We start from the raw sequence: 24650 nt of genomic DNA on the forward strand, positions 1-24650 counted from the left end.
ATATACTCATTATCATCAGATTTCAATAAACCCAGTTATCAAGATAGCAGGAACAAGAAAGTGCCTGATCTTGGCAAGGAAGAATGATGAGGAAAGGAGGTTATACTACAGTCGCCATATCAGGCTGTTGGATTGAAATGCTGTAGGTGCTTAGGAGACAATGGCCCCATACAGACTGGGGATGGGATGGGGGCCCCCGCTGTAATGCTATTTAAAATAGCTGTGAGGTACTGCTTGGGTTGACACAGCAAAATTAATTGGAACACACCAGTAGGTAGGAAAGGTGTGACCCATGGACCACATGAGGATCCCAGAACCTTCTGTGTGATACTTGAATCCTTTTCCCCACCTCCATGCAAAAAATGGATCCTAACCAGCAACTTTATCGGTAAAGGCCAAGGATGTATCCACACTGCAGAAATAAAGGACTTTGACACCACTTTAACTACCATGGCTCCATCCTGTGGAATCCTGGGATTTGTAGTTTGGTGAGGCACCAGAGCTCTCTGCAGACCAAGCTGCATACTTCACCAAATTACAAATCCCAGGATTCCACAGGAGGGAGCCATGACAGTTAAAGTGATGTCAAATTGCTTTATTTCTGCAATATGGATATATCCCAAGTCTACATATTTTCAATTTACATATATATTTAGTTATTTAATATGCCACCTTTTCCCAACATACAAGGTAGGTGTACAACAAAGTTAAAACATGAAAATGTTTCATAAAAATGTTCAGGATGTCAACCTAACTCTTAGACCCAATCCACACTGCAGAAATAATCCAGTTTGACACCATTTTAACTGCACTGCCTCAGTGCTAGGGAATCCTGGGAATTGTAGTTTATTGTGGCACCAGAGTTCTCTGATAGAGAAGGCTAAATGTCTCACAAAACTACAGTTCCTAGAATTTCCTAGCATTGAGCCAGATCAGCTAATGTGGTGTCAAACTGGATTATTTCTATAGTGTGGATTGAACCTTACTTAGTATTATGTATCATCAAAATAGGTTTATAGTATTCATTCCATAGTAAAATATACAGAAATCCAAAGTGTTTTGGGTTTTTTTGGAGGTACCCACAGTAGTTCACTATTCAGATTCATCACTACGCTCTTTCTTTTGGTCCCACCCAAGAACATACCAAAAGTCTAATGATCAAGCATGTGTATTTGTATAGCACAATGGACCAAATCTTTACTTTCTAAATCTTTAAAATGCTGCAAGATTCTTTTATACAGTGAATCTTCCAAACTCCTTTTTAATTTCAGCTGGAAAGTTCCATGGTGGTCAATTTGGAGATTGGATCTTGGATCATATGTTTAGCCTCATTCACTGTGCAGTGGATATGTGTACAAGCCAAGTATTTGTGCTAGTCTTCTCTACTGTTAACTTGTTCGTTGCTTTCTTGAAATTTTGGTACCTACTGGACTCTGTAATGCCTAATTTAGCACATAACAGTTTCAAATTTAACACTGTGCAACTACTTCAAGGATCTCTGAGTATAAATATGTTTTTTATCTTTTCTCACAAATGAAGCATCTCTTCTAGCTCATGTAGCTCACTCTTCCTCAGGCCGATGTAATAAAATGAATGTTCCCCTAATGCAAATATCAATGTAAGTGAAATCAGATACTAAGTATAGAATGATTGCCCTTTCTCCCCATTTTGATAATTTGCTAGGGAGAATGGCACTGAACTGGGGTAGAGATGGGATTTTCTATGGTGTATATATATAGAAGGAGCGTTAGGTCAGGCAGCTGCTCTGTTCATTCCCACTGCAGCTGAAGTCAAAGCCTTCTCCTGCCGAGCAAACTTTCACAGAAAGTGCAGTCATTACATTGTGAGAAGAGGTAGAGCAGCCAAGCAGCAGGATACTGCAGTTGATCACAGGATACCTTTCAAAGTCTAGCAGCTTTAATGGAGCCTCGCAAAGGCTATAAAGAAAGATACCTCAAAGCTCACAATTTCAAACTTCAGATACACATTTATCTATAAATTGTGAGGTTAATGCCCTACAAGTAAATGTCTGAACGACAAAGCTGAACAAAGAGCCTGAGCATAGGCGACAGATTTGCTAGTGAGTGGACAGTTGCTGTTTCATCTAGTACACCAATAAATTCTGTAAGTGTTTGAACAGAGATGGATCAAAGAAAATAGTATTTTACAAACACAATCCAAACATAAAACAAAAAGAGATGTACTTAACCCAGTTCTTGACATGCAAACAAAGGAATAAGAGAGGCCAAGCAAGGTGATTATAAAAAGTTATGTCATTCTTCCTCTACTGCCTTTTCTGTTAAAATAATAAAAGTAAAAACAGCTATTCTGAAATGCAGCCCATATAATTTGAGGAAAGGAAGTCATATATTAAAACTATTACTGCAGTTAAATTATTTTATTTTTGTCCCAGAAGGCCTGCCTGATACTCTCAAGATACTGAAACAGGCTAATGTCTTAGTAATCCTAAAGAACTGATAACTTAGAATATCAAGAGTGAGCGTTTCAGGAGGCATGTGAATACAGACCCATGACAGCAATTGTAATTCCCAACCCATGCATCTCCAGCATAACAAATGTGCTGTTTTTTCTGGTCTGGGTTCTATTAAACAAAAAACAAAAAAAGCCGCCCAGCACCATAGGTTTCTAAAATTTATTTATGTTTGACAGGCATATTATGTGGCATGTTTCCATTCAACAACAAAAATATCCAAAAAGTAGAGTATTACCCCAAAATCCAAATATGACTAGTGTTGTGCAGGTTAAAGACACCCAGAAGAAACAATCACACTACACAACTTGTTCATCTCTTCTGGAGCCCTAGTGGGCTGGGGAACAATATAGAAATGTATTAAATAAGTAAGTAAGCAAGTAAAGAAATAAATAGACCCAAACCCAGCATAACTCAGGTCCTGACATACTCCATATATTGAGTTTTTGCAAGCATCACTTATGGGCATCAGGTCGCCCTTTCTCTTTTTCCCACCAAATGAGCTTGAGAAGGTGGTAGGACAGAAAGAAGGGCCTCTCCAGATGATCTTAGAGCTCTAATTGGCTAATAGAGGGAGATATGGTCCTTCAAATAACCTTGGCTCAAGCCATATATGGCTTCATCAGTCAAAACCAGCACTTTGAATTGTGCCTGGAAACAGACCAGCAGCCAAGGGAGTTCTGTGCTCCCTGTAGCCAGCTCCAGTTAACAACCTGACTGCAGCTATTTGGACCAACTGAAGTTTCTGAGTATTTTTCAAAGACAGCCCCATGTAAAGTAACCCAAACAGGATGTAATCAATGTATGTACTACTATGACTAAATTCAATTTCTCCAGGAATAGACTAGTGGGCAGACTAGCTTTCACTATATGAAAGCACTCCTGGTTACAACTGAAACCTGAGCTTTCAGGTTTAGGCTGAAACCTGCATTTTCAGGGGGAGTGTAACTCCATCTAACACAGGCTGAATCCCTATTCTTAGTTCTGTCTTTATATTGCACCTTTGTCTTGTCTGGATCTTAATTTATTTGCCTTCATCCAGTCCACTACAATTGGCCGGAACCAATTTGGTACAGTGATAGTATCCTTGGAATTACGTGAAATGGAATGATACAGCTAGGTATCATCAGCATACTGGGGACACCTAATTCTAAAACTCCAAACAACCTCTGCCAGCAGTTTCATGTAGATGTTAAGGAGCAAGGGGACAAGACTAAATTCTGATGGATCCCACAGGCCAATGGCCAAGGAATCAAGCAAGTATTTATTGTCCAGTCGCAACCTCTAGATTTGCTCCTCCAAGAAAGAATGTCACCATTGCAGTGCCTCCAAATCCCATCCCACAAGGTGGCCCAGAAGGATGCCATGGTTGATGGCATCAGAAGCTACTGAGAGGTCCAGCAGAACCAACAGGACATACTCTCCCATCCAGTTCCCTGCACAGGTCATCCACCAAGAAAACAAAGCTGGCTCTGTGCCATAACCAGATCTAAAACCAGAATGAATGGGATTAAATAATCCATCGCATCCAGGAATCCCTGGAGTTGAGAAGCCACCACATTCTCTAGTTTCCTGGTGTGCCTTCAAGCCATTTCCAAATTATGGCAACCTTGAGGCAAACCTATCATGGAGTTTTCTTGGCACAGTTTCTTCAGCAGGGAGCTTGTCTTTGCCTCCCTCTGAGGGTGCGAGAGTGTGTGTTCCCCAAGGTCACCCAGTGGCTACTCTAGTACCTTGCCTAAAATTGGAAATTGGAGACTGGTCTATAATTATATAGTACAGTAGGATTCAGGGAAGATCAGAGACCACAGCCTTCTTCAGGTATGCTGGGATCTGGCCTTGTTGTAAAGAAGCATTAATTACTTCCCTTACCCACTCAGCAAGTCCTCCCCTGGCCTATTTAATTAGCTGGGAAAGGCAAGGGTCTACTATACATGTAGTGGCTCTCATCTCTCCAAGAACCCTGTCCATAACTTCAAGCTGCACAAATTGAATGGAAAAGTATCTATTGTAGAATCATAGAACCACAGAGTTGGAAAAGACCACATGAGCCATCATGCTATGCAGGAATACGCTATCAAAGCACACCCAAGGGATAGGCATCCAAAGAAGGAGACTAACACACTCCAGAAAATAGGATCGAGAGAAATGGATTCAAACCACAGGAAAAGAGATTCCACCTAAACATAAGGGAGCATGTTCCACTGTTAAACAGCTCTTACGGTTAGGAAGTTCTACCTAATGTTTAGGTGGAATCTCTTTTCCTGTGGTTTGAATCCATTTCTCTTGGTCCTATTCTCTAGAGCAACAGAAAATAAATTTGCTCCATCTTCAATAAGATATCTCTTCAAATATTTAAACAGGGCTATCGTATCACCTCTCAACCTTCTCTTCTCCAGGCTAAAGATATCCACTTCTCTAAGTCACTCCTCATAGGGCATAGTTTCCAGACCTTTCCCCATTTTGGTCCCCCTCCTCTGGACATACTCCAGCTCGTCCACATCCTTTTTGAACTGTGGTGCCCAGAACTGGATGCAGTATTCCAGTTGAGGTCTGACCACGCAGAATGAAGATGTATTGTTTCTTCCATCAATCTAAATACTATACATCTATTGATGCAGTCTAGAACTGCATTGTTTTTTTTAGCTGCCACATCACACTGTTGACTCATGTTCAACATGTGGCCTACTATGGCTTCTAGATCCTTTTCATGCATATTGTTGTCAAACCAGGTGTCCTTCATCCTATATCAATGCAAATATATCTGTGCAAAGCCATTAATAGTAAACAAACAGGGGCCAAGGTTACACCCACTGGAACTGTATCAACTCTGGCATCTACATCATCTCACATTACCCTCAACACTCATAAACAAGTACAAGGCAGCAAGAGGCTGCACCAGCACTTGAACTGTGTAACTTTCCTCTTCAACAATTTTTGTCTCACTCCTATAACTATAAACAGAGTTAAAATGTACCTTTATAATGCAAAAGCAGTGATGTTACTGCTGATAACACTGAGTTACAATTGTACTGGAATGTAATTATAATCTTTGCTGTTGGGTGAAAAGGAAATTACAGGTAACTTGATATTTTAACTAGATTCTTCCAGGTTGTTCTGTATTAGGGGAACTTCTCTGTTACTTTACTCTTGCCCATTTGTAGCTCACATCACATTAGGAGACTGGAGTAAAACAGGAGTGGAGAATCTTTAGTCTTTTAGATATTTTAAAGTACAGATCCAACAATCTTATACCATTGGCCATGCTGGCTGGAGCTTCTGGGCGCTAACGTTCAAAACATCTGAAAAGCCAAAGGTTCCCCATAACTGGGTTAGACAGTAGGACATGTGGACATCCTCCTGTAATGCAACAGGAGAATGATATTCCTGTTAATGATTTGCAATATGATGCTTACAGCTGTATTTTCTAGCATCACTGTAACTGATAATACTGCCAGGAATGAAACATGTCAAACCAACTTTTGAAAATTATCTGTTTCACAGATTTTTCAGAGGCATAAGAAACAAAGCACCTTGGCAGTATAGGTTTGGGGAATATACTGATCTTGAGCATGACTGAGTTGCTTAATTATTTATATTTAACTGAATTTGTAGGATAGTGCCTCTCCCTTTCTAAAAGTGACTCTTAGGGACTTACACAGAATATCAAGTTACACAACTGAGCTCACAAATCTTAGTCCACATTTATATCTTTTCTGTTGTGGCAATGGTAAAATTGGATACAAAGAAGTGATGTGCATGAAAAGTATGTTTTTGTCCTCCTACTTATTTTTTTTTCCAGTTGAAATATCATACCATCCAGCCTGTTTTGTCATTACTAAGAATTTCCAGCTCAGAAGCAAGGTATCTTGTACACTAGCTCCTAAATCATTCATTTAGTGAATGATTTTTTCTTCTTCTTCATTATGTTACCCAAATAAGTAAGGTAAATGCTCATTTGACTCAGAACTTTGCAGTGAAGGTAGGCAACTTGTGGCCCTATAGAAGTTGCTGGACTACAACTCCCATCATGACTAGTGTAGGCAAGAGCAGGGATGATGAGAGCTTCAGTCCATCAAGATCTGAAGGGCCACAAGTCATCCAGTCTGCACAAAACACCTCTGTGTTGAACCAGCATAATGAACCAGAATGCTGCTAGAAGATGACCACATCTCCCATTGTTGAACACATCCTGCAGTACAAGATGAGAGCAATATGAAGCACTCCATCATCTGATATGGATCTGAACAACTAAAGATGAGTGTGAATGCATGGAAGGTAATTTGTAAGCAAGCTACATTCATAATGCTGTTCAACATTACTAATCACAGGGCACAGGTTATGACATACCAGTAATTATTATTATAAAAACATTTGGACTGCTACCCAGAACATCACCAAAACAATGAATAATTCTTTATTTGAAATATCTGAATAAAGTGCATCATCAGTTTTCACCATAATTTGGAAGAAAGATATGGTATGCCTTTCATACATCAGAGTTAAATGGGTAAATATGTCAGTTTTCAACAAATTTTAACATACTGTTGCTGTGGCAATTTTTATGAGATTGGTTTGAAATGTGGCACAATTACAGAAGTCACCAAGCAGACCATGGATGCCAAGTCTCATATATTTCATTTAAAGGTTATCATTTTACAAGCAACAGACATTTCAGGGTTATAATGGTGCAATCTTCAAGCATCTCAAATGCATTCAATACTGTACTGAGGTGAATAGTCAGCAAGAGAGAAAGGTACTTCAATTCTGCATGCCCCAGCCTAGATGGCAGCACTCTCTCTAAAGAATTAATTCAGGAACAACAAAGGAAAGCCAGCCAAAAAACAATTTGCCATCAACTTTGTGACTTTGCTTTTGAAAAAATTGCAAGGAACTACTGATTATCTCTCTTCATCACTAAATTGCCTCTTTTTTCTACCTCTGTTTATATATTATTTGAGATTTCTGCTGGAATTATATAAGATCCCAATTATTTAGACATATGAATGCTCCAGAGGGCCAAATAGACAGGCAAAAAACCCCAGCTTGCAGGCAGCTTCAGAGTGTGGCACACTCTTAAGCTGCCTGGAAGACATGAGCCGGCTTCTGGGCACTCGGCATTTACACGCCACAGGACCATCATGAAGCCAGCTTCCAGCTATGGCACGAGCAGCTAACCTGGCTTTTTGCCAGCTGAAAAAGGACTGGCTTTTTCCTGCTTCTTTTTTGTCTGGCTTCAAGGCAGATTGAGGCTGTGGCATGTGCAGTTGACAGATGATTTGAAGGTAGATACACACAAGCTTCAGTAGCAACAGCAGCATTAGCAGGACCATAGGTTTGTCACACCCATCTTTCACAAATCGCCCTAGTTATGTTTTGCCTTACATTTCTCTCACATTTCATACATACTGTATTAATCCTGAACTTGATGTGAAAAAAGCTCAAATAAAGCTGAAATCACAATGTTTTAAAGCTTTAGCAGCAGACTCCTGTTGACCTGTCAGACTTAACTCTAATTAAAAAGTTGAAGTTAGGCTCCAAACTTTTGTCAGTTTCAGGCGTTTAGCCTCTCAAATTAATTGCTTATGTTACTAATCATATTGATGCTTAGTGACTTTCAGTGGGGACTGAGAACTCTCTGACCCAATGCTAATTAAAGATATGCGTTTTTAAAAATAATGTCTGTATAACAGAAGTCAAAAGGCATTATAATAATCTGCATGAACAACAGACATTCTAAACATGTAGTGTGAAAAGCATTAGGATGGATTTTCTACCAATCCAAAATCATTTGACACATCTCTATATTCATTATCATGAGAATTTTTACAAACTCCTTGTAAAAATCTGGCATACATACCTAGCTCTGGCCACATCCAAATCTTTTTCTGTTAATTCAATTTGTTTAACTCCCAACTGAGATGCCAGATCATTGCATCTACCATGTAAGACTTCCATTTGTCCCCTTGCCTCAGTCAAATCAGCTTCCAAATTCTGAAAAACATATGTGATGCTATTGAAAAACTACAAATAAAAAGAGGACAGAAATTATAACAGGAATAAAATTAATATTAATGTTGAGTTAAAAGAAATAAGAAAAAATCTTCTTACTTTAAACTCATTTGGAAATCAGGTTAAGTTTTTAAAAATTGACAGTATATATAAATTGTAAAACAATGCAATTATAAGAGAAATGATAACATACTCACTGTACGACTTAAAAATAGGTACAGTGCCCTGTACCAATACATATGATAACTGTGCAGCTGTGCGTCTTGCACATGAGTTTGTACTAGCATCAATGGGACTGGGAATATATGAGCAATATCAGCACCATCACTCAGGAATCCTTGGGGCAAGCCTCAGCAAGTACAACAGCAACAATTGTTATTGTTATATTTACTTATACTCTGCCTCTATCCCAGATTTGGGACTCAAGGCAGCTTACAATTTTAAAAAGTACAATATAGCTAAAAACATACAAAGGTCAACATTAGAATAGAATTAAACTAGTCACAATATTGGAACAAGTTAAAACACACACTTTAAAAGATTTTTAAAAACAGATAAAAATGATACAGTACTCTCTAAAGCTGCTTTCTTTTAAAACCTTCTAAAAGCCCGTTAGAATAAAAAAAAAGTACAGTATTTGTCTGCAGATGGAAGAACAGCAAAGAAGGGGTCATTATGGCCCCCTTGGGGAGGGAGTACAAGAACCTAGGCAAAGCCATGGAGAAGGCTCTGCCTTGCGTCACCACCATTTGTGCCTATGAAAGGTAGTGGGACTGAGAGTAGGGCCTCTCCTGATGATATCAGGGCCCAGGCAAGCTCATAGGAGCAGATAGTCTCTAAGATAAAGGGGACCTAAGTCACACAGGACTTTATACTTCATGACAGGCACTTTGAATTATGGCTGGAAAGGGAGTGTAAGCACTCTCATCTTATTTGGAGTAAGTTTCGCTCCCCTCCAAACCATTACTGAATTAGACTAAATCAGACCGATTTAGACCAATACAGCCTCTGTAAAGATAGGTGCAAAGCATAACTTCCTTCAAAAATAAAATGTTTAGATTTGCTCTGTTGGTTTTGTTTTGTTTTGTTTTGTTTTTTGGTTTAAATTATTTCCAAGCAGGTTTCAAAACATATCAGAATGGCTTTGGATAGTATGGGCCAAAAATTAATTTTAAAATGGGGGGAAATGTAGATAACTACAGTACCATGAATTTGAGATTCTCAATTTCTTTCCTTTCAGTTCAAGGATATGATACAGCTAAATTAATCTTAGTGTAGAATTAAGGGCTTGTCTGTCTTAACAAAATTATTCCTATTTCATCACTTTATATCTATTACTTCCAAGGTACTTGGTAGTTTTGCCAAACTTCTCTATTATTTATTTCATTTCATTTTAATGTTGCTTTTTTTCCAGAAAGGGCCCCAGAGCGGCTCACAGATAAAACAATTTAAAAGTTTTACAATAAAAATTTAAAAACGATTGAATTATCTAACACATACAAAAGTTAAAAACATAACTGAAGTGCACGCCCCATATAAAAGCGTCCTTGACATGATTATACATTAAATCCCTACTTGAATAAAAAGGTCTTCACCTGTCAGCAAAAGGAGAGCAGGAGGGGGGGGGCTGCCTAGCCTCAGATGGAAGGCCATTCCATAGGGTCGGAGCAGGCACTAAGAAGACTGTCACTCATATCCTGACCAAGTGAACATGTGATGGTGGGGGGACCAAGAGAAAGCCTTTCCTTGTAGATCTTATGACCTTTGCAGGTTTGTATGGGGAGATCATAGAATCATAGAGTTGGAAGAGACCACAAGGGCCATCCAGTCCAACCCTCTGCCATGCAGGAACTCTCAATCAAAGCATACGCAACAGATGGCCACCCAGCCTCTGTTTAAAGACCTCCAAAAAAGGAGAATCCAGCACTCTCCAAGAGAGTACGTTCCACTGTTGGACAGCCCTTATTGTCAGGAAGTTCCTCCTAATGTTGAAGTGGAATCTCTTTTCCTGGAGCTTGCATCCATTGTTCTAAGTCCTGGAAACAGACTTGCTCCCACCTCAATATGACTTCCTTCAAATATTTAAACAGGGCTATCATATCACCTCTTAACATTCTCTTCTCTGGGCTAAATATCCCCAGCTCCCTAAATCATTCCTCATAGGACATGGTTTCCAGACGTTTCGTCATTTTAGTCGCCCTCCTTTGGACACGCTCCAGTTTCTCAAAATCATTTTTGAATTGTGGTGCCCAAAACGGGACACAGTATTCCAGGTGGGGCCTGATCAAAGCAGAATATAGTGGCACTATTACTTCCCTTGATCTAGACACCACACTTATATTGATGCAGCCTAAACTTGCATTGGCCTTTTTATCTGAGGCATCGCATTGTTGACTCATGTTCTACTTGTAGTCTACTTGCAATCCTACATCCCTTTCACATGTAGTTTTGTTCAGCCAGGTGTCCCTCATCCTATATCTATGCATTTCATTTTTCCGCCCTAAGTGCACTACCTTATATTTCTCCGTGTTGAATTAATTTTGTTAGTTTTGGCCCAGCATTCAAGTCTATTCAGGTCATTTTGAATTTTGATCCTGTCTGCTGGGGTATTAGCTACTCCTCCTAATTTGGTGTCATCTGCAAATGTGATAACTATGCCCCCAATTCTGTCATCCAAGTCATTGATAAAGATGTTGAATAGCACTGGGCCCAGGACTGAACTCTGTGGGACCCAACTGGTCACTTCTCTCCAGGATGAAAAGAAGCCATTGCTGAGCACCCTTTGGGTTCGTCCGATCAGCGAATTACAAATCCATGTAACAGTTGCCTTGTCTAGCCCACATTTTACAAGCTTGTTTGTAAGAATGTCATGGGAAACCTTGTCAAAGGCCTTACTGAAATCAGGAGATACATCTCCTGCATTCCCTTCATCTACCAAGCTGGTAATTTTATCCAAAAGAGAGAGAGAGAGAGAGAGAGAGAGATCAGCGCCTATTATCAGCTTCGTCTGATACGCCAACTGAGCCCCTTCCTGGAGCCAAAGGACCTGGAAACCGTAGTACATGCACTGGTAACTTCTCGATTGGACTTCTGCAATGCACTCTACATGGGGCTACCCTTGTGCCAAGTTCAGAAACTTCAGTTGGTACAAAATATGGCAGCCAGATTGATTACGGGAACGTCTAGGACTTACCATATAACACCGGTCTTGAAGTCCCTGCACTGGCTGCCTATTAGTTTCTGGGCAAAGTACAAGGTGTTGGTGATTACCTTTAACACCCTACATGGCTTGGGCCCAGAGTACTTGAGGGAACGCCTTCTTCCCTATTGTCCGTCCCGCACACTAAGGTCCTCTGGAAGAAATCTACTACAGCCAAAAAAATCTAGGCTAACATCAGTTTCCCAGAGGCCTTTTCTATTATTGTTCCAAAACTATGGAATGACCTGCTGGAGGAGATCGGTCATATTTCCACTCTGACAGCTTTTAAGAAAGCACTCAAGATGGATCTCTTCCGGCAGGCCTTTCCAACTTAGTTACCCTTCCCATATATAGAGATATTTGTCCCCTCATCTGTCTATTCTTCCCCGCCTATCTCTCTGCCTATTTTTTTTGTTTAATGTCTTTAATGTTTTTAATGTTTTTATACTATTACTGTTTAATTCTGTTTTAGTACTGGGAATGGGGGGGTGTGGTTTGATTTTTTTTAAAAAAAAACTCTATTGTAACTTGATGTATTTTACTGTTGTAACCCGCCCGGATTCTTCATGATTGGGTGGGCTAGAAATAAATATTATATATATGTTGAATTCCCCTAGTACCACAATCCAAGGGAACACCAACCCCAAGGGTAGCCATCCAATCAGGAAGGGTGTTTGTTGAGCAGTGGAGTTAGTGGTACACCAAAAGAATTCCTATTCTTTCCTGGTTATCCACTACCCACACTCAAAATCTCCAGACTTTGCGATAGGGCACCTGGTCAGGGAGATAGAATCATGAACCTCCACAACCGAGCCATCCAGGCCTTGCCTGCTGCTGCATATACATAGCCTACATATCCACAGATGTTTCATCCGTAAAAAATCAACAATCATATTATAGCTACATAAATCTAAGCAATTTAGACAAACAATTGCTAAACGACAAACGTGTAATGGTAATAGAGGAAGAATGGCTACCAGTGGTTAAATACTGGAATAAGAATTGGAAAGGTCTGATAATATAGTACTCATCAATGGAATGGGAAACCACAATAAATATATTATTGAATTTAAATTCAAAAATTTTATTTTATTTTATACATATTAACAAGCAGAACCACTCTGAAAGATTTAACATGTTAAAGACTCACTTTAATAGGAAGATATATATTAACTAAGGTGAAAGCATTAGAAGTTAGTGTTCAGAATGAAGTATTATAGTAGTAGGAAGATACAATTGAAGGAGACTTGTATTATTATGTTATTGTTAAGTAATAAAACAATATTTAGCAAACAATCTAAGTCTAGATATTAGATCTCATTTTATGTTTTATATATATTTTTGGTATAAATAAAATATTTTTTTAAAAAATTAATCTGAACAAGCTGGATCTTAAATAACCATAGATCCAACACACATAAATTCTATGACATATTCCTATAAGCATGCATTCAATGAGATCTATATGTATGAGGCACCCTAATAAAATGGAAAAAAGCAGTGTATTTTAATTAATGCTGCAAATATTTTAAGTAAGATTATACCAGATAAGAACAACCCATCCTTAGTGGAGCCCTCTAAAGAATAATAAGAAATGTATTACACACTTTAGCCATAATTACAACAAACAGCAACATTATATAAATGAAACAGTACAGTTCTATGAAAATTTAGCTGGGAATAACTCGCATTGATCTCTGTAGAACATGCTTCCATGTAAAGATGTTTACTATGCGAAACAGAATGCTTGGCTGGATGGACCTCTGAGTAGATCCAGCAAGGGTCTTATATTCTTACGCACAGGATTTTTCTGCCCATCTCACAAGGTTGGGGAAGGGCGGAATCCTGGAGCAACAGGATTCTTTCCAGCTATTTTTCTTTAAAAATACATGTTTATATTTGAATGAAATATCTTTTATTATTTAATGATTACATTTTAGGGTGGCTATTTGAAGTCAGTTTCCTGCTCTGCAACATCAATTTTTAAAAAGCTTTGGGTCTTAAGTGAAGGAATGTAAATGAATGTCAGTCCCCATTGGTAGTTATGAATATATAACTTGTTATTTAAAGAAAATAACATGTAGCATAAAGCCTTGTGAGAAGCTGGTTCTGAAATTGTATCCAGGAGCCTCTTCCTTCTCATACCTTTATTTTTGCATCGATGCCAGATTTCTCTATTCTCCATTGTGCCTCCCGCTTCCTCAGTTTCTCCAGGTCATTTAGCAGGTCAGCATAGCGTGTACTTAATCCCTCATTTTCCTCCTCCAGATTTTTTATAACCAGTCTGCTTTGCTCATCCTTTCTCAGTGCACATTCCTTAGTGTCCTGTAGAACAGTACCACAAGGGCCGATAAACAAAAACAAAAAGAAGGGGGAGAGAGAGAGAGAGAAAGAAAAGTGAGAACTAATCAGCAAATATAAACTGTGCAGTTTTACCCTCACAGCAGCTTCTTCTATATTTGATGGCCAAGGTCACCTGTGTACTTTTATTGGCCTCTTTCATGCAGGTGGAAGGGTCATATTTTTTAGCTGGATGACAGCTTTGATGAGTACACATTTGCAAAGAGCCCATTAATTGATCAAGCTGCCTTTGATGCTGTCCCCAGCTATTTTTGAGACCCACACAGACATATCCTCCCAGACCTCGGCTTTATCAATTAATAATGCCAGTCCCATCAGAATCTAATTACACGAAGCCACATCTTCACACTCCTACTTTCTTTGCTCCATTTCCATCATTAACTATTTATCGGAAAGTTATAAAGCGTGGATTCTCTACTTTAAAGCTTCTTTCTCTGAATTTTGTGCGTGAGAGAAAACTGGAAGGTACAGTCTAGGGCCTAAGGCTATATTTTCTCTGAGCTTGTCACTTTCCATGCCACAAAGACAGACACAGCTCAAAGAGATACTTCAAAGCTGTGGCCATCTTAGTGCTATGTTCAAGTCAATATACCTTAATTTCCTGGATTTTATCTTTACATTTTAGTTGTAAGATGTTTAGTTCATTCTTCAAGACACCATTTTCCTCATCAACAGCCATTTTTCTCTGCACAAGGTTGTTTATCTCTTCTTGCTGTCCATGTGTTTGCTAAGAAAAATGAAAATTTAACGGTAAAAATGGTGGGGGGGGAGAGACAACACATTCAGACAACTTCAATCTGAAATTTTCATTTTCCATGCAACAAATCAGGTTGCAGTGCTAGTTTCTCATTTGCTTGCACTTTGAGCTCCAATGCATAACTGTTTGGTGGTATTTTGATAAGCCCACCTGTTTTATCATTATGCAAAAAGATCAATAAATAATGCAAATATGTATTATTATATTCCCATTTCTAAAGAATATATCCTTGTTTTCATTGGATAAAATTTAAAATTAGCACAAAAAAAGGAGGATTTCTATTTTTTGCACTGTTGATGACTACAATGGAAGAGGTAGTGGGGATGATTGAGATACAAGAATAAAACATTACGAAGCCGGACACAAGGGGAGCTGTTGCTGCTTAGTCTTATCCCGAATCATCTAAAATCCATCCAGATCAAAGGGAAATTAATTGACACTTTGTGTGAATGTAGTTACTTCAACACTTAGGGTCCCTTTATTGTCCAGGGAACAAATGAAGTTCTATACACCACAACTCACCATGTTGAACTCCAGCATCTAGGCGGCAAGCTTTAAAGTAACATGTCATATTATTTTTTCCATACTTGATTGTAATTCCCTTGAATATCATTATTTATATTAGTATGGAAAAATTAATAACCATATTTCTATATGATCTAGTAAGAACTGGACAATGTTAACAAGAATTAGAATGTTTAAGATGACGCTATTACCTAAATTAATCTACTTATTTCAAACAATTCCTGAAACTACACCCATAAAATTTATATGGAGCTGGTTCAAATCAGTTAATAGATGAATTTCAGGGGAAAAGAAATTAATAATTAGTAATTGGTTTTATTGCATGATAATCACAACAAGGAGGAAAGTGAGCTCCCTCTCTTGACACATACTTTGATGCAATACAAATTGTAAAAATATTAGATCTCAAATACTATGAGAAAAAAATGGGTAATGATTGAAAAGCAAATTAATAGTATGGAGTATAGATCTATTTTTTCAATTTAAGGTGCTAGGCTACAAAAAATAAATAGGAAACCATTGGCCCTATGCGTTTAAATGTACATACATGGGATAAATGGCAGAAAAGTTTAACAGAAAATTGGAAATGCTTTCCAGCTGAATGTTTAAGTAGAAACAACAATCAAGAAATGAAGAAAATATTTAAAAGAATACAGTTGCCCCCTAAATCAGGGATGTAAATCTTTACTTATTTCATATTTCACATGTAATGATGAATTTCAAAATTATCTATTTACAATAATAAATATTATTATTTATTCATTTTTATCCTGCCTTTCTCCTGATTATAGGAATCAAGGCAGCTATCACCATATTTAAAATAACACAAATAAACATAGAAAAACATTAATAAAAGTATAAATAAAAACAACTAAGCAATTTATGAAGCTAAAACACTAAATATTAAAAATATTAAAATGCATAAAAATATTATATACCAACCTTAAAAACTGAACTACAAAGCATTAAAAGCCCAGTCCTACTTAGGGGCTGTACAGACAGCCCAAAAGGAGCGGCTCTGTGCCGCCCCGGATGTGCAAGGTTGGGGACGCGGCAACCGGACAGCACGTCCCCAATATGCCAGGAAAAGAAGCCTCAAAAAGGAGCTTCTTTTGCCGGAGGTACAGGAGCACATATGGGTCGCACTGCACCTTCATGATGCTCCCCGTGCACAGCGCCATTTGTCATCATCATGCGCCCCATGTAAACAGCACGCCAAGATGGCGCCCACAGTATGCGGTAGGGCTCAGGAGCATGTAGATGCTCCCCTATACTGAGCCCTACTTTGGCCCCAAAGTGCCAGTCTGTACCAAGCCACAGTTTGTAAAAAGTCTGATGATGCTGAATAGCAGCTCATGTACACAGCAATGTTTTGACCTGCCATTGGAAGGAGAGCAAGGGGTTATGCAAACTCACAAGTGTACCAAGTAAGCAGGACACAAACCAGGATGGAAAGGCTCAGTTTATAAGAGGAAAGTCTTTATTCTAAATAGGTGACTACATATGTTTTTCAAAGCATCACACACATGAAACTAAATGCATTTCTTACTGTTTTTTAAGCCTTAACATTCTTGATACCTATTGCAAGACTAAGGTCCAAAACACACTGCCCTGGCTCAGTCCTAGGGAACCCTGGGAATTGTAGTTTATTTTGGCACTAAAACTCTCTGACAGAGAGGGCTCAATGATTCACAAAACTACTGTTCCCAGAATTCCCTAGCATTGAGCCAGCGCTGTTAAAGCAGTCTCAAACTGGATTATTTCTGCAGTGCGTTTTGGACCTTAATAACCTGATCACTTCAACTTTCTTTCTTTTTTTTGCTTGTTGAAATATTCCTATTTTACCTCCAGCATTTTATTGAGGTTCCATCTTTCAGAAAACAGACGTTAATATTACAGTTATTTCTTTTATAATTTGATTTTAATTTAATCAAAGTATAAAAATTAAATTAATAAATAGCATAGGTAACAGTCAAGAACAAAATGTATTAATGGTAATTAATGCTTGAATCAAGAGTTATGTGTTTTTTTTTCAACTAGATCTATTAAAGGGGGCTTTAATATAGATTTGCAAGGCAAGCCAAAGATTTTCAAGTGGAGATAATGAGGCAGCCACTACTGTTTTAACCCTTCTGGAGTATAATTGGTTGATAAGGTTTTGAAAGATTACAAGGTCTAGGACAAAAAGATTAGCTTGAGTCTCTTCAGATCAAAACTGAAAGCTAATTAAACAGTGATATAAAAGAGAAGGTAAAGGTTTACTGCACTTATATTCATCCTTAATTTTTACATCCCAAAGAAAAAAATTACAAGTATCTTTTCTAAACATTCCTTTGGCTACTATAATACAGACTACAAAGGAAAAACAAGAAAACATTAAGGCCACCAACACAACACACATAAACAAAATATGTCATGCCACGGTACTGAGGACTGCTAGAACAAAGTGACTAGAAGTTTGATCCTAGAGCTGTCTCAGCACATTGGTATTCTGAGATGAAAGTAATCAGTTAGCAACTAGAACACAAGTGGGAAAAGATTCAAACTGAGAATGAGTGGATAAAGATTTTAAAAACACAGAAGAGCTTACTTTGAGGCAATAAAGATATTGACGTACAGTTGACCCTTCACTTTCGTGCAGGTTAGGGGCACAAGACCACCATGAAAGTCAAAATCTGTGAATAAAGCATGGGGGTGAGACCAGTGTGCTTGCTATGCCCGTCTCCCTTCCAAAGCCTCAAACAGCTGTGGCAAGCTCTCTGAGTTGCTGGAAGGGTGGGGGAGCATGCATTCACGGTTCTCCCCTTCCCTTCCAAGGCTTCAGAAACCTCCAGGGACTTCTCTGAAGTCTTGGAAGAGGAGGACAGAGAGCACATTCGTGGCTTCCCCTCCCTCCTGCCGCTCCTGAGGCAGTGGAGGAGGGGCAAGAGCAGTGTGTGTGTGTACCCTCCTAGATGTTCCCTCTGTCCTCAGCTTTTCCCTCATTCACAAATCCCAAAGTCGCTAATGTCAAAGGACGACTGTAATCTAATGTTACCACCATCCTTGTTTCGCTGAGGTTTTGTTGAGTGCTGAGGATTTTTTCAGGTACAGGGTTACTGTATATACTCACATCCAGTCCAGAAATTTTAGTCAAAATATTGACCCCAAAAACCTGATTCGACTTATCCACGGGTCAATGTAAGTACAGTCAAACCTTGCCTTACGTGGGGATCTGCTCCGGACCCCCCTCCATGTAAGGCGAATTCCGCCTATGCTTGACCCCATTCAAGTAAATGGGGCTCGTGCGTATGGTGGTGTGGCAGTGCGGTGGTGCACATGCCCCATTCATTCGAATGGGATGCGCCGCCCCGCGTGCTCCCATGCGGCTTGAGCACATAAACTCAATGCCATGTATAGCGCACACACGTATAATGTGGGTGCACTGTACTGTACTTTAACTCTTTAAGCAACCACCCCTTTGGTGAAAGGCAAGAGTATAATCTGTCCTGGAAGCACTGATACCCCTTTACTCTTTCATCCATCCAGCCTTTAGTGTGAGTACAAACAGTTATGCCTGCTGGAATTCTGTAAGTTCTTTGGCATTATTTTCCTTTCGTTCATCCTTTAGATCCTTCTTCGTTACATGCTCCTAAATTTTACCCTTGACTTATCCACGGGTCATATCAAAATCCATTATTTTGGCCCCAAAACCTGCTCTCGGCTTATACATGAAGTCGACTTATAGTCGAGTATATACGGTATATCCCTTTCTTAGGTCTATGGGTACGGAGAGTAGGACCCTTGAAGATCCATTCTATGGGTATTTCAGCAATATATTTTACAGATAAAATTGCTCATGTTCTTTACCAACTTTAATATGATGCTTTTGACAACATCAGAAATAGATACAACTAGAAACGAATGGATACAGCCAATTATGTTGCTTCAGATACATTTCTCCTTGTGCATTCAGAAAACAAGTATATTTCTTCAAAAAATTGATTATTTTATTTATTTATTTATTTATTTATTTATTTATATCCCGCCTTTCTCCCAAAGTGGGACCCAAGGCAGCTAACATACATAAAACACAACAATTAAAATTGTACAATTAAAATCGTAAAAATATAAAAATTACAAATATAAAAGTTAAAACATACAAGGTTAAATTAACAATCCAAGACCAACCCTCTCATCTTCCAAAAACAACCCAAACCTGCCAGATTTCAAAAGGCCTGTTTAAACAAAAATGTCTTTGCCTGCCCGCACAAGGCCAGCAGTGATGTCTGCAATCTACTTGTGGATCCTTGCCCGTGTCCGAACAGTGCCATGCCGCACATAACCAATGCGCACAAGGGTGACAATGACGCCCCACACACAGCACAAAAAGAACCCGTCAGAAACAGGTTCTTTTCATGCCTCATGGAAGCCACACCATTTGGTTGGTGCAGCCTCCATGCCACCACTTTCCCCCAATCTATACCAGGCCTGCCTTTCTGAGGAGAGTATGGATCCTGCTTTTATCAAGTACAAATTGATTACAACTTTTGTTTTAAAAAAATATCTGAATCCCGTGGTTTTGGACAATCACACAATTGTAGAGTTGAAAAGGGCCTCATGGACCACAGAGTCCAATCTCCTGTATCTACTTTTATATGTTCATTTGTTGAGCAAGATATTGGAAAAAGCAATTACCACAACATCTTGCCTTATATAATATAGATTGTGTGGACCCATTCCTATTTTGTTTGTGGCCTGGCTTCTAAACAAAAACTTCCCTGATGACTCTGGTGGGTATAGATGGGGGAATACATCCTTGTTCATTGTCCTCAAACTCTTAGTGCCCTTCTAAGGTCCAAAACAGGCTGCCAAAAATGCCAGCTTTGGGGTGGCGTGGGGGCATGGCGTATGCATGGCACATGCCGATAGCGCCCCCAAGCCACCTGCTGACCTCATAGTAGGTGGTATGACGCCGTTTCTGCAATCTGGTGTTTACACGCACTGTTCCGCAGAAATACCAAAAAACGCAACTGCGACGGAAAAAGCGCCTTTTTTCCACCCCAAAAAGGAGTGGCATTTTGCCGCTTCTTTTTGGGATGGAAAAATGCCAGATTGACCACAGCCCCAATCCAGCACTGAAAGGGGCAGCATCATGTCGCCCCTATATGGCCATCTGTTTAAGCCCATAGTTACCAAACTGTATGGAATCAGAGATACAGTGATACAGTGTCTCTGGACTCTCCTGGATCAAGAATGACGCCGAGGAACTGCTGCTCAATCATGGCCATATGTATCATTTTTTTAAAAAAATCTACAGGAAGCCAGTGGGAGGAGTCATCTGATACATCACTATTCTGTTGTTTCCATCTACTTATTGTGGGAAGGCTGTGAAAACCCAAAACAGGTAACTACAAGTGTTTGTGGTTGACGACAGCAAAGAAGCTCAAGTTTAACCTATTAACATGAAGGTATTACAGTCAGGGAAACATATTAATCTGGATGGAAAAGCATGACTTGTCTTGGACAGGATTGTACTCTTCTTGAAAGCCCCACTGCACATGTTGGGGAGCATCTCAAATTCATGCTATTATGTTTATTGGAAGTCATTTTTTTACCTGTATTTCATATAGCTTCACCTACCACACCTATCCTTCAAAATTCAAGCCTAAATGTCTGATATTTTCCACTGGTGGTCCTCTTGTTATGAAGTATCTTCTCATGGCATGTATGAGTGGCCCCTCTTTAGTCACCTTTGAAAAGGCCTGACATTTGTAATTGCTGATCTAGATCAAGACATTTCATACTGCAATCTAATAGACATGTTTTAATGTGTGTTTGTAATTTTAATTTTTTTTAAAAAAAAAATAGAGATTTCTAAAAATAGAATTAACAGATTTGTATTTTTAACATAATGCAGTACTGAATTCAACCAAAGACAAATTTTAAATCCTTAATCAGCAGCAACGCTCACTCAGGGTTGTCTACACAGACCAAAAAGCCCAGATTCCCTCTGGCCTCAAATCATCTAGTTCAGACAACACAGGCGAAAATGTGGGCCCGATCCTGCCAGACCAGATGTGGATCCTGAGGATCCAGCCTGATCCCAGGGTAAACAGCCAATGCTCCTGGTTTAACTTAGAGTTTTCTGGAAACTCTGCAGCAAACCCCAATTGTTTAATTTATACTGCACCCTATGCTCCTTTTCTTGCCGTGCATCGCTCAGACTGAGAAACCCCCCATGTTGCCATTTCTGATTGGGCACATTGCTATGTGGGTGCACTCAGGCACCCCATCTCTGCGTCAGACATGGCAACAGGGGCTTCTCAGTTGGAGTGATGCACAGCAAGGTAAGGAGCACGTATCTGTCCCGGCCCTGGGTCAATGCAGAAACTAACCCAGCAATGAACCCACATAAGCACCGGGGCCAGGATAGCATAGGCTCAGCCCATGCTATCCTTGCCTGTTTGCTCAGTTCCCAAGTAGCTTTTAGTAAGTGACTCTGAGTAACCTACCTTCCAATATATTTTGAATAGGACTTAGGATAGCCGATGTATAACACCCTGAGTTCCCTTCCAAGCTAAAAATGTATGGAATGATAGCAGATAGAAAAATTTTGAGTAAGAATTAATTCTAGTGTTGATGAGTATAGACACCAAAACATAACTAAGATTGACAGGCCTAGTAATATCCCCCAAAAATGTAACAGCTTTAATTAAACCTACAAAGCTACACTCTATTTATGAACTGGTTCATACACAGGATACATGATCCACATGTGGTATCGTATGGAAGTGAGCGTCAAGGTATGGTTTTCAACTAACCAGGGATTTCAATACTGTGGATAAACAGGATGGAATGGGTGTACATATCAGGGCTGTTCTGATATACCCGATCATCACATCCCACCAGAAAAGATATTACAGAAATTTCAAACCATGGCAAAAAGGCAGGAGCTTTACAAGTGGTTAACAAATCTGTGGCATTTAGGGAGAAGTTAAGAACTTGTGCAAAATCATTAACAACAACAACAACAACAACAACAGCACCACATCCTAAAGACATGCCCCAAGAATCAAGGTGGGGTACAACATCTATTAAAATACAATATATAACTAAACTCATAGGTTAAAAATCATAAGCATAAGATTAAAACAACTGTTACACATTAAAATCATCCATACTTTGAAAACATATCAATTTAAAATTCACAGATTAAGATTGATTGGGTAGCCTGTCAGGAGAGATAGGTCTTTAATACTATTTTAAATTCAGACACCTTATTTAGCTGTTGAATCTTTCCCAGCAGGTAATTCCACATTCTGGGGCGGCCAACAAAAAGGTCCTCTGAGTAAAAGTTGTCAGTCTAGTCCATGTCAGCCCCCAGAAGACCTGATTGCAGAGAGGATAGTGTAGGAAAAGGTGGTCCTTTAAGGTTTTAAAGATAATAATTAACACTTTAGACTTTGCCCAGAAACTAGCTGGCAGCCAGTGGAATAATTTTAATATTGATGTGATATACTCACTGCTGGATATGTGGCTGATCCAGCTGCTATATTTTGAACTAACTGAAGTTTCCAATCTTGGTACAAGCACAATGTACAGTACAATGAAAGGTCCAACCTTGAGGTTGCCAGCGTGTGCACTACCATCTTTACCAATATATACACTACCATCTCAATAGTACTGTTTATTCACAGAATAATTTCAAGTATACTAACAGAATTTATTTTTCAATCTTCTTTTTATTACATATGAAATGAAAAACTAATGAATTCACATTTCAGACCAGTTTTAAAGATTACAGTGGTCTTAAAGAAGCACAAATACCTAAACATAGTCACATTAAATCCGTGACAGCTGAGGGCAAGAAATGCTGGTGGAGGTGCAAAGTCAACTGTTTTAATTGGAGGAAAATGAATACTTAAAATAATCTGTTGGCATTATTAAACAGATTAATGAGGGCCATATAACCATATGACATGAACTTAAAATTGCAAAAGCAAGGTTTAAGAATAAAAATATTCCATGTACTACACAACTGCTCAAAGTAGCAACTAATTTTAAAAAATAAGCTTTTTCATAGCACGACAAAATCCAAGAATATCTTTCATCAGTCATAACATAACTGAAAAAACAAAACCTAACCAATCACCATACAAGAAATGGTATCTGATCAATGGTAGAAAATACAGGAAGGCACAGAAAGAAAACTATTAATATAAATATAAATATCACATCAATTTCTATATCAGTATATAATAATAAACATACTGAATGATGGGCCACAATTTCTTTTCTAGAAAAGGCAGGTTATATCCTCATCAACATTAAAAAGCACTCTGAAGATTACAATTGTGCCCTCAGTGGTAGGGGAAAATATCAGTAGTTGATCAGATAGTGAATTCTCTAAAACAGCCAAGTTCACATTAAAAGTTAGATATGGATCATACAAAATTATTTGTACATGAAAAAAGTAGACTTGGTGTTTTCAAAGAATGTGAAAATTAATTTTTAACAACAGCACTGTATATAAAAGAGGCCTATATTGCAGGTTTATTTATGTTTTTGTAGGTCATTCTGAAATCCAACAGTAAAAGCAAGACTTTGTTGTTGTTGTGTGCCTTTAAGTCATTTCAATTTATGGTGACTCTAAAGCAGCGGTTCTCGGCCTGTGGGTCGCGACCCCTTTGGGGGTAGAATGACTCTTTCACAAGGGTTGCCTAAGACCATCAGAAAACACATATTTCCGATGGTCTTAGGAACCGAGGCACCACAATTTTATGGTTGTGGGGTCACCACAACATGATGAAGTGTATTAAAGGGTCGTGGCACTAGGAAGGTTGAAAACCATTGCTCTAAAGCAAACCTTTTTTTTTTTTTTGGGGGGGGGGGTTCTGGGGCTAAGAGTGTGTGACTCACATAAGATCACCCAGTGGCTTTCTATGCTCAAGCAAAGAATTAAGGCCTGATCTCAAGAGTCCATTGCTCAAACCACTACACCACGCTGGCTCCGTAAGCAAGACTTAAAGACACTCTACTTTCAGTGGTGTCTGCATAATGGGCACAGCTGTGCTTTCATGGACACCCTCAAACCCTTACTGTTATCAGTGGAAAAGAAATGGAAGGCCATGGGAACACATACGTCTTCAAAAATTGCATAATTAACATATAGATATTTTCCTCAAACATCACTGATTTCTAAATCCCTCAAACAGAAAACAACGTAGATTAGCACTGGCTTTAACTATGCCAGCAAACTACCATATACAATGGACCCTTGTTATATGCTGGGATTTGGTTCCAAGATCCCCTGTGTATAACAA

The 24650-nt window shown here is 38.9% G+C and overlaps 1 protein-coding gene across 2 annotated transcripts in view; it reads right to left on the bottom strand.

Annotated features, from left to right (window-relative positions):
* The window catches only part of CNTLN (centlein), a 239596-nt gene that overhangs the window by 174876 nt on the left and 40070 nt on the right, over positions 1 to 24650 (bottom strand). For both annotated transcript variants that reach the window (XM_089489430.1, XM_089489423.1), the window contains exons 4-6: positions 14656 to 14790; positions 13848 to 14027; positions 8352 to 8485 (exon numbers count right to left, since the gene is read on the bottom strand). In XM_089489430.1, coding sequence (XP_089345556.1) covers positions 8352 to 8485; positions 13848 to 14027; positions 14656 to 14790 — 449 coding nt within the window. The remainder of the gene's footprint in view (positions 1 to 8351; positions 8486 to 13847; positions 14028 to 14655; positions 14791 to 24650) is intronic.

This window comes from Sceloporus occidentalis, unplaced genomic scaffold (assembly GCF_023333645.1).
Source record: "Sceloporus occidentalis isolate IW3139 unplaced genomic scaffold, rSceOcc1.0.p SCAF_1, whole genome shotgun sequence".
Lineage (NCBI taxonomy): Eukaryota > Metazoa > Chordata > Lepidosauria > Squamata > Phrynosomatidae > Sceloporus > Sceloporus occidentalis.